Here is a 12,091-nt window from a genome sequence, read left to right on the forward strand (position 1 = left end):
TTTAAACAAGTCTGATGATATGGAAAGTGTTGTCACCGTACACGATCCTGACGTCACGGCCGTAACAGAAACGTGGCTAAGTGACGAAATCCCAGACTCGGTAACGATACCCACCTCCCACGAAATCTTTCGCTGTGACCGGGCTTCGAAAGGTGGAGGGGGGGGGGGGGGCGGGGGGGGTGGCACTAATAATAAAAAAAGGCCTGGACTATTCGCCCCGAGCGCGAACACAGTCGGCCCCTGGCGGCGGCGGGACGAACCGCTCCTAGTGTGGATGGCGCTCTCGCGTCGTCTGCTTTTTCGCGTTGCGTGCGGCGCAAGACGCGTGCTGCACACGACAAAACAATCAATATGTGTGCTCGTTTGGCAGTAAGCAATGACATAGTTACCTCTGCTTGAGCATTTCCTCTAAAAAGGCAATAATCAGCGGCCGTTGCGGGTTAATGCGCTGGTTTAATTCCACGAAACATATTCGCCCTGGTCAACGCTTGAGTGTGAAACGAGTTATAAACATTGCTTCCACACATTGCACTTTTCTTATTGTTGAGTGCAGCCGTCTACCGTTTCGGGAACGTCGAAGGGTACTTTTTGAAAATGGCGTGGTGATTATTTAAAGGATAAAAGTTTAGTACGCGAAACGGGTAAGAAGCGACAAGACCTGTGCATACGCGTGCAAATCCCACACCCTTGTAAAATTGCGCTGTGTCCTTATAGAAAGAAGAAACAAACAAAAAAAATTTACACTGCACACGATCCGTGCGCTATCGCCCATACATTACCGGACACGTATTTTACACCCGCAAGCGCCTGTGTGATTGTGTCCTTCCCGTACCTTTTCTAAAATAAATACCATTTTTGGACAGTCGTTGTTTATACTGAGGAGGAGGAATAAACATTTATTCAACTGTATCGAGTTGCTAATTTTACGTATTATTTAAAATACGCTTCTATGGATGCGCAAGAGTATTTAGGGGGGATTTTTCGGTAAAATTAAGCAGTTGTGAGTTTGCGTCTGTCATGAGGCATTTCGTGTGTCATTTTCATATATATCATTTTCAAATCCGACATGAATCGCCTTCTTCAGAAACTCACTCAGCATAACCAAATGCCTAATATGGTCACGTCTTAACCTCTTAAGGTGGACCTAAGTTTAAAGAAAGAGGAGAAAACGCGCTATACAATGCACGTTGTTGCCCACATGTGTGAGAGGTGTGTGCCATGACTCGCTGTTTTTTTTTTAATTTTTTCCCTCAATGCTTGCTTTCAATACAATTTTGAAAAAGGCGAGCCACAATTCCTGAACAATCGGACCAAAGGGGGGTAATCAGTTTTGAAAATACGTACTGCTTTTCCACCGCTACAGAACTCGACGCCTAGTGTAGTTTCGATTGTAGGTAATACTGATAACTATAGTTTGGCTTTTCGCGTTACTTGCGTTCTCTTCTCGCTGCTCGTGCAACGTTGGCAGGACCCCCCTTCCCGGAAAAAAACTAAATGTACAGAATTTCATTTTTTAACCAATCCTCAAAAATTAAATGCCAAGACAAAGGCGATATTCAATTTACAAAACAAAGTAGTTACCGGGAACCCGTTGCGCTGATTCGCAACGAGAAATAAAAAAATGAAATGTTTTACTACATCTGCAACAGCGCAACTTCATTTATTTCCATCTTTAGGGTTCGTAAGCGACCTTACACGCAAGAATGCAAACACATCTGGCTGTTGCAGGCACCTGTTAGATTTTAAAAGGAACGCAAATGGTCAACAGAGCAGCCGTAACAGAAAATTTGTGCTCACTGTGAGGTCCCAAAAGCTTGGTTTGCACACTGTAAACCTGCTTGTCACTTTGTGAAAACCTAGCTAAACATGAGATGTTGATTGTACTGCGTGCGTTGACAATTCAATTCGCAAGTTCACTTGCGACGAAAGCCGTAAATAAGTGATCCGAAACCGGTATTCATCAAACCTTCCTTCAGAGTCGTTAAAATTTCATTTAAAAGACCCGTTAGAGCGGTTACATTTATATCTCTGCGCTGATCAAAATTCAGTAATTTTTGTTGCCTTTTCAACACACAAAAAATATCGTAAGCTCTTAGAAAGAATTTCGGGGCAGTTAAGTAGTGTTACCATTTCAGGGCATCCCACAAATACAAAAATGCGTCATGCTACCAGTGAAAGCGATTGAGATTGCCGTTGTAGACTGAATTTCAGAGATCGAGGCTTCCTGATTTGTTTTTATTTATGCTTTTATTGAAGGCTCAAAGCCATAGTCTGGAAAGATCGAGCTTGCTACGAGCCACAGCGTACAAGTTCATTGTCACAATAACGGCCATTCTGAGATTCCCGATGAGTCGTCGCTTTTTTTTTTTTTTGGCGTAGTAATGAAAACTGACTGCCGCTTCCATGCTATACATTGAACGTTGAGGAACCGAACTACAGCATACCACTCTTGTTTGCACCTTTCGTGCGCACATACGGCGGGAAAAAGGCACGAAGCGCGCCCACAGTGTGCATTCTTACGGGCCGCTCAGCGGAGCATCCACACTAGCAGCGCGACTCTGTCGCCACCTACATGCCGAGCTCGCGGCGAATACTCCCCTCCCCCAAAACGAAAACAATGAAATGGCTTGCATTGTTCTTCACCATCGGCAACTCAACATCTTCATCGGCGTATTTTACAGGCCACCAAATTCCAACATTACAGTACTTGAAGCATTTGCAGATTATGTAGGCGAGTATGCCATGCGCTACACGCATTTGGTACTCTGCGGATATTTTAATATGCCCCGAATGGACTGGGATTCGATGCGTGCCGTTCCTACCTGCGATCATTCCGAACTACTGCTTGATGTTCTTTGTTCTTGTAAATTAGGCCAAATTGTGCATGAACCTACTTGTGTTTCAACAAACTCAAGGTCACTACTTGATCTCGTCTTTCTTTCTGAATCCGTTCAACAGCTTGGTTTTGATGTCAATGTTCTGCCCGGGATTTCAGATCACGAAATAGTACAGTTTAAAAGTCATATGTTGCCTTCGACTTCACAGGCAATCACTAAGCCATATGGAGATTTCAACAGTGCTGATGATGAAAGTATTTTGGACTTCCTCGAACTAGATTTTCACACCTTTAAGAGCAAATACAATAACGGGTACCTCGACGTAAACGGATTATGGTTGCACTTCAAGACGGCCGTGCATACTTGTATTAATAAATATGTCCCACAAAAACAAAGAACGATTAACCGCCAAAGCCCGTGGATTACGCGTGACATAATTCACTTAAAAAAATCGTGTTAAGCGTCTTTCCCGAGCGCCCAAAACGTCTAACGTGTTGCCTTCCTTACGGCCTACGGGCCGACCTATGGAAAAAAATTAAAGAATCAAAGTATCATTATTTTAATGTTAAGATGCACGGCTTCCTTGCCACCAACCATTAGAAGTTCTGGACTCACATCACCCAAAAGAAAGACCCAGTAGGCAAAATTAAAATAAACGACAGGGAAGTGTCCGATGCCTGCACGATAGCAAGGGCTTTTAATGCCTTTTTTTCGTCTGTATTTGTACGTGCAACCAAGTGCTGCACTCATTTTAATATTACTGGCTTTGACATTCCCGATATAACTATTACCGAGCCGGGAATATTTTCGGCTTTGCTTAACCTTGACCCTAAAAAGTCCGCAGGTCCCGACAAAATACCAAATGCATTTCTTTACCGGTATGCTGAGTGGTGATTGAAATACCTTTACATTATATTTAACGAACGTTTACTAAGGGGTGTGGTTCCAGACGATTGGAAAACTGCAAAAGTTTTTCCTGTGCATAAATCCGGCGATACACTCTCTGTGAAAAACTACCGCCTCATATCCCTTTTGTGTACAGCCGGTAAAGTTTTGGAGCACTTTATATTTAAACACCTAGTAACGTATCTTGAGAGCAACATGTTTTTTCGAGCAATCAGCACGGTTTTAGACGTGGATTTTCTAATACGCAACTAATACACAATGTAATTTTCTAATTGCGTAATTTGCGTAATTGCGTAAGTTGCGTAATTTTCTAATAATTACGCAACTAATACACACGACTAACGACATCTCAACAGTTTTAGATAAGGGGGGGGGGCAAATTGACGCTATATTCTTGGATTTCGAAAAAGCTTTCGATCGAGTACCCAACAGCAACCTAATGTTGAAAATTCGAAACTTTGTAAAAATGGGAAAATAACTCAGTGGTTGGACTCCTACTTATCAAGCCGGTAACTGTACGTTCAAATAGGTGAGTCTACCTCTCACTTGTCATCGGTTGTTTCTGGAGTCCCACAGTGCTCCGTCTTAGGTCCGTTGCTTTTCATTATCTATTTAAACGATTTACAGTTCGACTGTCCGGTGCGCTTCCGTTTCTTTGCCGATGACTGCGTTGTATATCTCCCTATTGAATCGGCAAATGACCAGAAAGTTCTCAACAAATACTTAACAGCTGTTAGTAATTGGTGTACCGATTGGAACATGAGCCTCAATACAACAAAGTGCCGCCAAATGACAATAACGCGCAAAAAGTGTCCGCTTCAATATGCTTATAAAATTCACAACGTTGAATTGGAGGTTGTTAACGACTTCAAATATTTGGGTGTAACCATGACATCAAACTTCACCTGGAACAAACACATACAAAACATTACATCATCAGCACTGCGCAGACTTTGGCTACTAAGACACCGACTTCAGCACTGTACAAGCAGAACGAAGACCGTTGCGTGTACTACGCTGGTCCGCTCCTTGCTCGAGTATGCAGACGTTGTTTGGGACCCACCCACAAAGACGGATTCAGCGATGCTCGAACGGGTACATAATAAAGCGTTGCGATTTATTCACAACACATACAGCAGGCGAGTATCCGTGACAGAACTGTGCAGGCGTTCTGACCTACCAACACTAGAGTCCCGCCGCAAATTACATCGACTTAAAATATTACACAGCATAGTCAACGGTTATTCAAAGCTTGACTTCAATACCGACCTGAAATTAAACATGTCACGCCCCACCCAGAACAAGCTCAACAAAACAATCCTAATGCCTTTCCCGAGAACAAACGCTCACCGTCTATCCTTTTTCCAGAGAACGGTAGCAGAATGGAACACTTTGCCACGCGACGTTACTAACTTAACTAATCAAAATGTTTTTTTCAACGGCTGTTCAAAATTGTGTAGGCGAAAAGCAAAAACGCCCGTGTGTACGAGATTTCGGCGCACGATAAAGATCCCCAGGTGGTCAACATTGATCCGGAGCCCTCCACTACGGCGCGCCTCATCGCCTGCGTTGCGTCGGCGCGTTAAACCCCAGAATCAATCAATCACTCCTGCTCTGGCTGCCAAAGGGCGGCTGGCAGTATTGAATAAATAATATAAAATAAATCATAGTGCATGGTCAATAAGGCGATTCCACATGACGTGTAGAATCGATGAGCCGCCCAAGCTATCGCAGGCAACAATGAATGGCCAGGCCACTCATACACGCGTCTTCGCTGATAACGATTCAGAACTGCCCCTCTTTAATTGGGTTTCCTGTCCTGATAAAAAGCCTAGAATGCGTACAAAAAATCGGCCATCGCTTGTAGCTATCGCCACCAGCAAAGAGAGCAGCTCCAAAGTGCATGCCGCTTCACCATTACGTCGGCGGCCACGCACATATGACACATATTTGCACGAGAAAGTATGAAAAATTGGTTATGGCAGCACATGAATAGCATATTTAGTGGGGCGCGTTTCCCTTTTCTTGTCTTTTTAAAAGGACAACTTAGCATGTACCACAACAAATACTGCCCTCAGTCGCTTGTTCAAATCGTATAGCCGCTCGATCAATAGCTGTCAGAGTAGCTGACGCCGCATTTAGAAAAACTTGATTAGAAAGAGATTTGCACTCTCATACTCCGTCCCCTCCCCCCCCCCCCCCTGTTGAAAGAGCTGCACATGCAGAAACGATAACAGGCTCGTGTTTGTTATCAATCGCTCGCTATCAATCGCTCGGAGAAGGGGGGAGGGAACCCTTTTGGTACTGCACACTCGTTAGTCCCTTCAACTGGGTGCTACACAACTGAGAACTGCTGCCCAAAGTCAGCCGCACGCGAAGCACTTCAGGGCGCTTCACGGCGGCGTGAATTACAAGGCGATGGCCCTCACCTGCGGCGAGAAGATGCGAAGACGCCTGTTTGAAGAAGAGAAGCTGAAAAGAGCCCGCAACGGTTCTTCAACCAGCAGCATTCCTGTCCCCCAATGTGCCACCGATCCGAGTAGCGACCCACGCTCAGCGACAGCTCAGGCAAATCCGCCCCAACCGAAACGGAAGTTGCTTCCTTCGGCGCTGTCGGAAACAAACTTCGCTCGCCAATTTTCCGTTGACTCGTCTTCGGCAGCGAACACCGGATTTAAAGAGAAGTTGGCAGAGATCTTCAAGCGCGTGGCAGGGGACGGCGTCGATGATTTGGAGCTCTCATCGACATATGTGGCCGGAGATCTGTGGACGGTACGTGAGTTGCGTCTATTTTGTGGGCGCTAAATATGATAGCACCTTTCTCTTGAATTGTTGGGGGCCAAGGTGAGCTTTGCGGTTTCATAAGGTGCGCGTATCAACAGTGCGAAACGCCAAAAAGTTCCCGCAGCTGTTTAATTAAAACCTTTATACGGAATGGTGATGCATAGGATGGTCAATTAACGCGGAATGGCTGCATCCTCGTCCCGCGCAAGCTTGACTCCTTGTGGTAGAGTTGACTTTCAAATCAGGGCTGGAACAGGGCAGTTTAATTCCTACCACAACGGCTATAGTTCGCTGGCGGACCGGTGCAATGGCGCAAAATAATTGACCCCGGTTAACCATGTGCGTGCCACCGAGCCACAGCGTCTCCAGCTGTGCTTTGCCTGTTCTAATGCTGATTCAGTGCATTCACCCAAAACCTAGGGGACCGTCATAGTATTCACACAAAAGTGGCTATCTGTATCAGGCGTCATGGCTGAGTTTGCGGGATAGTGTTCGGAACGTGCAATACAATAATACAGCAGGTTGCTGAAAAGGAGAGCATGGGGCATTTTGATTGATTGATTGATTGATTGATTGATTGATTGATTGATTGATTGATTGATTGATTGATTGATTGATTGATTGTGACGTTTAATGCGCCGACGCTACACAGGCGATGAGGCGTGCCGTGGAGGGCTCCGGGTTAATTTGGACCTCGCGGGGATATTTAACGTGTACCGAAATCTCGCACGCACGGGCGTTTTCGCTTTTCGCCTCCATCAGAAAGCATTGGTGTTTAATGAAAGTGCAGAAATCATTAAGGCTGGTTTTTATAGATTTTTAAAATACAAGGACAAATTTTAGCTGCGCAGTAACGACGAGACGGAGAAGGCATGACGACACAGGACTAAGGTCACATACGAATACTGCGGCCTCTTCATTTGGCGTCATCTTTACTGGACTGCTAAATATTTATCGCTTCTCCAGCAACCAACTGGACCACATTACTGAGTTGGTAAGACGTTTGAAGGGCTAGGCAAAAAGGTTTGTTTACAATAAGTTTAATTGAAAAAAGCTGTTTTGCTTGCATGGCCTATTCGCTGTACGTAACTCATTAGTGGTTCATTCAGCCAAAGTCATCTAGAGTATATACTTGATTTATGCCTAAATAATTGTACTTCAAGTTTACTTCTCCAAACGTTTACTGCTTCTCATACGTCGCAGCACTCGTTTCAAATAGGCTTCTTTGCTTCCATACGGTGTTGTGGTAGGTATGAACGCATTCGGTGAATAACGGATACATTGTTTCTCCTTCGTTTCCAGCCAAGCTGCCATGACCAGCGTTCTCAGAACCAGGGCTCAATGAAGAGCCTCCCCATCTTTGTCAGACGCTCGCTAAGGCGGAGGTCATACCAACGACTTAAACGGCCACCGCTGTCTCCGTGAACCAAACTGTTCGGATGTAGCCATGAATAAAAGTGCCATCGATGGTTAGTATATCTCGAATTTTCTCGCCGCCTTGTAGTACATCCTCTTAGCCGCATGTTTGCCACATGCACCAAACGCTTTCCGTGCGCGACAACAGCGCACTTTTACCCCATGTCTGGCCTCACGTAATCATGGCTAAGTTCCATCCCTTGTGCTGCTGAGCACGAGGTCGCGGGTTCGATTCCCGGCCGCGGCGGCCGCTTTTCTGATGGAGGCGAAAAGCAAAAACGCCCGTGTGTACGAGATTTCGGCGCACGTTAAAGATCCCCAGGCGGTCAAAATTAATCCGTAGCCCTCCACTACGGCGCGCCTCATCGCCTGCGTTGCGTCGGCGCGTTAAACCCTACAATCAATCAATCAAAGTTCCATCCCACGGTGCTTGCGGCTTTCAGGGTTGGCCACTGAAAAGCCGAAGCAGCGCATCGGCCGTCGGGATTAAGTCATACCAGAGTCCTTCAATGCTTTACTGGTCACGAAACATCGGCGCTCGTTTCATATAGGGACCGCGCGCCCCACTACAGGCGCCACCGCCGCACGAAGGCGCCGCGCGTGCGGCGTATTGGCCAGCTCTTGGCGTGCAAACGCTCGCTGCTTTTGGTGTCTGCGCGCTGATTAAGAGTGTGTTTTTTTTTCGAAGTAGTTAGCGATGAATAGTCCAGTCATTGTGTATATCACCTACCTTGAATGGGGTTTTATTTTTCGAAGTAAATTACCGTAAACTCCGGCCGCGAACGGCAACGGCTTCTGCGTGCTCTGGCACAGGCGCTGCGCTGTCGTGTTCACGGATTTTTAAATCTTTATTGCTTCTTTTCTTAAAGCAAAAGTTGTAAATACCACACATACGGTAGCTGCGTAGTCACGGACTGCTGCGGGCCTATCGATAATACAATAAAAAAACTGAAAGAAACCAAGTACGCGTCGTTCAGACTACGCTTAATGAATCCGTTGATTGCTCTGGAATGCACTGAACGCTAAAAGAGAAAGCCCAATAGTATTGTCGTTTAGGTGAATGGGTACATACTAGGTATATGTTGCACCATGTGTCTTTCCGCTTCCACGCTTTGCAATCCTTGCAAAAACAGGAAGCGAAAAAAGAACAATAAAACTAACTGTATCACACACAACGAAAAATTTCAATTTTACGAAGGGAGACAAAAGAGCGTGATCCAGCGTACAATCATTTATTTTTTCGCGCTGCGATGTGCAGCACACGGAGGAATCAGAAATTGCCACGTAGCCAAGAACGACGCAAAGCTTTTCTGAACGCAGCTAGCGAGCTCCTGCTCTACTAAAGACTAGAATGAAACACAAACGTCGAAGAAGCACTCCGCAGTATGACGTGCACAGATGAACGTCGGTAAAGTGAGTTGCGCGGCATTTGCTATGCATGCATTACTCTCGGAACGTTATTAATTTCAGATCCATGGAAATAGGATCGAGAACATTGTCGAAGAAACAAAAAATCAAGTTAGCGACAAGGTGGCACCCTTTCCATATCAAACCATATTGTCCGGCGGGACGTACGACAAAAAGAGCAAACGGGCGCTCTGGTTGAAGCGCCAGATAAGAAACCGGAATCGGCCACGCGCGGTTACAAAACAAACAAAACGAACCCTAAGGGATAATTCGCGGAAATATGAAAAGTAAAAGCACACGGACGTCCCACAGCTTTGTTACACGCGAGCCTGAGCCCAACATAATACAAGTTTGCAAATAGGTAATGAAGCACTGCTACAACCTGATTGATATGACAAAAATCCGGCTTTAAGTTAGCCTTCTACAATTCTAGGTCCAAGATGCTCTAAAAAGGGTACATTGCTTTTTCCATCTCCCACACAGTGCATTTCCACACACTGTCATACACTTATAATCGAAGCTGAAATCTCCCATTGCTTCCTTTGGAATGGCGCGCCTCCAGTTCTCACGCAGCTCCCCGTCGCTCGGTCAACAGAACAAGGAAACATTTTCTGTGGAATCGTTGTACAAGGAACGACATCCCGGGACGCAACACATGTTAGGCATCGTCGCTGCACTACTTAAGTCGCATCACAGGAGCGCGAGATGCACGTTACATTTTTTTTCCCGCACAAAACAAGCACAACTCGTCGCGGCTCCGCCGTTCGAGCCAGCGCAACACCGCCCGAGGAGTGACCTCAGTGAGAGGGTGGCGCCACCGCGCGGCGGCCAAACGCAGCATATGAAGCTCTCCCATAGAGTTACGGAGCAGTTTCGTCACCAGTAAAGCATTGAAGGACTCTGATCATACGGAGGTGCAATTGTCCGCGATTCTGTCATGCATTCTGTCACACGACGAGTAAACAGAGCAAGGCGCTGCTGATCACAAAATATCTTAACCAACAGAATTCTTATCCAGAAAAGGTAGATTCCTTTCTGATGGAGAGCTCCTGTGACGTCATTACTCACCTGAAGGATAACAGCAGCAGAAGCATTTCGGCCTTCTGTGTAGACGTAAAAGTCCTTCATTCTTCTATATCACACAAAGAGCTGCTTTTTTGGGTTGTAGCTTGCATAGATGGTTGCAAGATCTTGCAAGCCAGAATTGACTTGTGGCTTCCGCCCTCGCGCGTTGAGCTCACGTTGTATGAGGTGAGCTTACACTAATAACATTGCTTTCCTGGCGTGCTGCTGGTGCCCGAGTAGCACTTCGCTTCCGACAGTCGTAAGTACAGCCATCACATGGTGTCCAGGACACTGCGAAGTTATCCTCCGCCATTTGACCTTTCAATCAAATCTGTACGCGCAGCACAAACTTTATTTGACCTATAAGTTATAACAGATCTTTGACACGTGTTTAAGCTGCTGTGTTCTCACCTAAAAGAATATCTTACATTGTGGTCATTATCTGAATCCAAACGAGGTACAGAAAGCGGCTACCCGTACTGGCGACTGCTTACTTAATCCCAGGTGTAGAGCTGACTGTAAACCATTATCTTGCCAAAATCCCATGACAACTTGGCTCCGATTTTCCGTTCCTCTGCTTTCGAGTTCCAAATGTTTTTTCGAGACGAGCAGTAGCCACTCTTGTGAAAATGTTCTAGCATGCTGAATGGTTTTTTTTTTTTTAAGTACGCATAAACATTTTGCGCTTTACCAGGGGGGCTGCTGTTACTGGCCGTAAGTTCGCCGTTGCAAAAAAAATACCAAGAAAATGCCGAGTGCTGTCGAGGTCGTGCCTCGTGTCGACCGCCCGAGCGCCCCCGGCAAGTGCATTGGCTTTAGTAAAAAAAAAAAACTGGCAAAAACCCGAGGAGCGAGAAAAGGCCGAATGCTCGTGAGCCCATGCGTCGCGCTGACCGCCGAGTCCCCGGCTCGCGATGCGGCTTTCAAGAAAAAAAAAAACCCAAGCGTTCGCCGTAATCATGGCGACACTTGCTCTAAACGAGAAAGACACATCATAGCGCTTGCTCCTCGTTCTCGACATGAGCAGGCCGCGAATAGTTCGCACGGCCGAGGAAGAGGCCGCGCTTCGAGAGAGAGAGAGAGAGAGAGAGAGAGAGAGAGAGAGAGAAATAACATTTTTTTAAAGAGCTCCCCCTTATGTGGCGGTGACGGCTGCCCACAGGGCCGCAGTGACTTGGAGGCCTCGGGAGGTGACTAGCACATGTAAGAAACCTCGGAGCTCCGCATGGCCGAGGCTCGGCGTGCTAAAGAACGAGACCGACAACGTCCACGAAGATCCAACCTTGCACATGTGGACCCAAGCAATGACGCGAGGAGGCAATGATCCTGAAACTTAACTATGTGTCCGGCAATGCTCATGCATTTTCGCCATTCAAGTCTTGCGCGTAAGTGCAAGCTTTCCTGACGTTTTTCCCCGAAGTTTGCCACCAGGAGTATCACGGGCCGATTTGCTCCTGCGATCCTCTTACCTAACCGATAACTTCTGTCGCTAGGGATCAGTTTTTGCTTTTAGTTGTTTTCAAACACATCGTCATTAACATTTCTTACGAGACATCCTCGTTGTGTAGTGCTGCATCTTTTATTCCTTATAGATCATGTTGCTGCGTCTTCACCAATTTTCTACATCCTCGAATTGTTTTGACATTTTAATAAATTGATGACAAAATTTGTTTTAC

The 12,091-nt window shown here is 46.1% G+C and overlaps 1 protein-coding gene across 1 annotated transcript; it reads left to right on the forward strand.

Annotated features, from left to right (window-relative positions):
• Window positions 1-6,026: 6,026 nt before the first annotated feature.
• On the forward strand, window positions 6,027-7,984 carry LOC144164004 (uncharacterized). Its single transcript, XM_077694631.1, has 2 exons — window positions 6,027-6,515; window positions 7,830-7,984. The coding sequence occupies exons 1-2, from the start codon at window positions 6,162-6,164 to the stop codon at window positions 7,950-7,952; spliced, it is 477 nt and encodes a 158-aa protein (XP_077550757.1). The 5' UTR covers window positions 6,027-6,161; the 3' UTR covers window positions 7,953-7,984.
• Window positions 7,985-12,091: the final 4,107 nt, after the last annotated feature.

Source organism: Haemaphysalis longicornis, unplaced genomic scaffold (assembly GCF_048455015.1).
Source record: "Haemaphysalis longicornis isolate Haplotype H1 unplaced genomic scaffold, Haemaphysalis longicornis Haplotype H1 scaffold_1, whole genome shotgun sequence".
NCBI classification, from domain to species: domain Eukaryota; kingdom Metazoa; phylum Arthropoda; class Arachnida; order Ixodida; family Ixodidae; genus Haemaphysalis; species Haemaphysalis longicornis.